General features: G+C 54.0%; 1 protein-coding gene across 1 annotated transcript; it reads left to right on the top strand.

The window, feature by feature from the left end:
- Positions 1-607: 607 nt before the first annotated feature.
- LOC138352776 (zinc finger protein 143-like) lies at positions 608-1,252 on the top strand. Its single transcript, XM_069305364.1, has one exon. It carries the CDS (start codon positions 608-610, stop codon positions 1,250-1,252), a length of 645 nt encoding a protein of 214 aa, XP_069161465.1.
- The last annotated feature ends 310 nt before the right edge of the window (positions 1,253-1,562 follow it).

The raw sequence follows: 1,562 nt of genomic DNA, 5'->3' as shown, positions 1-1,562 counted from the left end.
TGTGCCTCAGTGCTTCAATGCGTGCACATTTGCCTCAGAGAATCCATGTGTGCACATGTGCCTCAGAGCGTTCTTTTGGACATATGCCAAGGAGCATCCATGTGTGTGCACATGTGCCTCGAAGCGTCCATGTGTGCACATGTGCCACGGTGCGTCCATGTGTGCACATGTGCCTCAAAGCGTCCATGTGTGCACATGTGCCACGGTGCGTCCATGTGTGCACATGTGCCACGGTGCGTCCATGTGTGCACATGTGCCTCAGAGCGTCCATGTGTGCACATGTGCCTCAAAGCGTCCATGTGTGCACATGTGCCACGGTGCGTTCATGTGGGCACATGTGCCTCGGAGTGTCCATGAGTGCACATGTACCTCAGAACGTCCAAGTGTGCACATGTGCCTCAGAACGTCCATGTGTGTGCACATGTACCTCCGAACATTCAAGCGTGCACATATGCCTCAGAGCGTCCGTGTGTACACATGTGCCTCGGAGTGTCCATGAGTGCACATGTGCCTCAGAACGTCCGTGTGTACACATGTGCCTCGGAGTGTCCATGAGTGCACATGTGCCTCAGAACGTCCGTGTGTACACATGTGCCTCAGAACGTCCATGTGTGTGCACATGTACCTCCGAACATTCAAGCGTGCACATATGCCTCAGAGCGTCCGTGTGTACACATGTGCCTCGGAGCGTCCATGTGTGCACATGTACCTCAGAACGTTCAAGTGTGCACATGTGCCTCGGAGCGCCCATGTGTGCACAAGGGCCTCGGAGCGTCCATGTGTGCACAAGGGCCTCGGAGCGTCCATGTGTGCACAAGGGCCTCGGAGCGTCCATGTGTGCACAAGGGCCTCGGAGCGTCCATGTGTGCACAAGGGCCTCGGAGCGTCCATGTGTGCACAAGGGCCTCGGAGCGTCCATGTGTGCACAAGGGCCTCGGAGCGTCCATGTGTGCACAAGGGCCTCGGAGCGTCCATGTGTGCACAAGGGCCTCGGAGCGTCCATGTGTGCACAAGGGCCTCGGAGCGTCCATGTGTGCACAAGGGCCTCGGAGCGTCCATGTGTGCACAAGGGCCTCGGAGCGTCCATGTGTGCACAAGGGCCTCGGAGCGTCCATGTGTGCACATGCGCTTCCGAGCGGCCAAGTGTGCACATGTACCTCGGAGTGTCCATGTGAGCACATGTATCTCAGAGCGTAAACGTGTGCACATGTGCCTCTGGCGTACATATGTGCACATAAGTAGTAGGGTGTAAGCGCCACAGGCAACTTTTTTTTTTGGGGAGAGGACCCCTGTGGGGTGTAAGCGCCACAGGCAACTTTTTTTTTCTGGCCAGAGGACCCCTGTGGGGTGTAAGCGCCACAGGCAACTTTTTTTTTTTTTCTGGAAATTCATGTGTAGCGCTTTAGGGTTTTCAGGTGAATTTGGGGAGTCACAGATTTGGAATTAGGGAATTCTTATAATGAAAAATAATGTCATACGAGTTTGTTAAAGTTCTTATGAGAAAAATAATTTCCGAGACATAGAAGTTTGTTAAGGCCTTATGGGACAAATTCAAGTAACGT

This window comes from Procambarus clarkii, chromosome 54, assembly GCF_040958095.1.
Source record: "Procambarus clarkii isolate CNS0578487 chromosome 54, FALCON_Pclarkii_2.0, whole genome shotgun sequence".
NCBI classification, from domain to species: Eukaryota; Metazoa; Arthropoda; class Malacostraca; order Decapoda; family Cambaridae; genus Procambarus; species Procambarus clarkii.
This window is presented reverse-complemented; position numbering and strand designations above follow the sequence as displayed.

Coding starts and splice junctions, on each gene's coding strand:
- LOC138352776 (XM_069305364.1), top strand. CDS start 608: ATGTGTGTGCACATGTACCTCCGAACATTCAAGCGTGCACATATGCCT.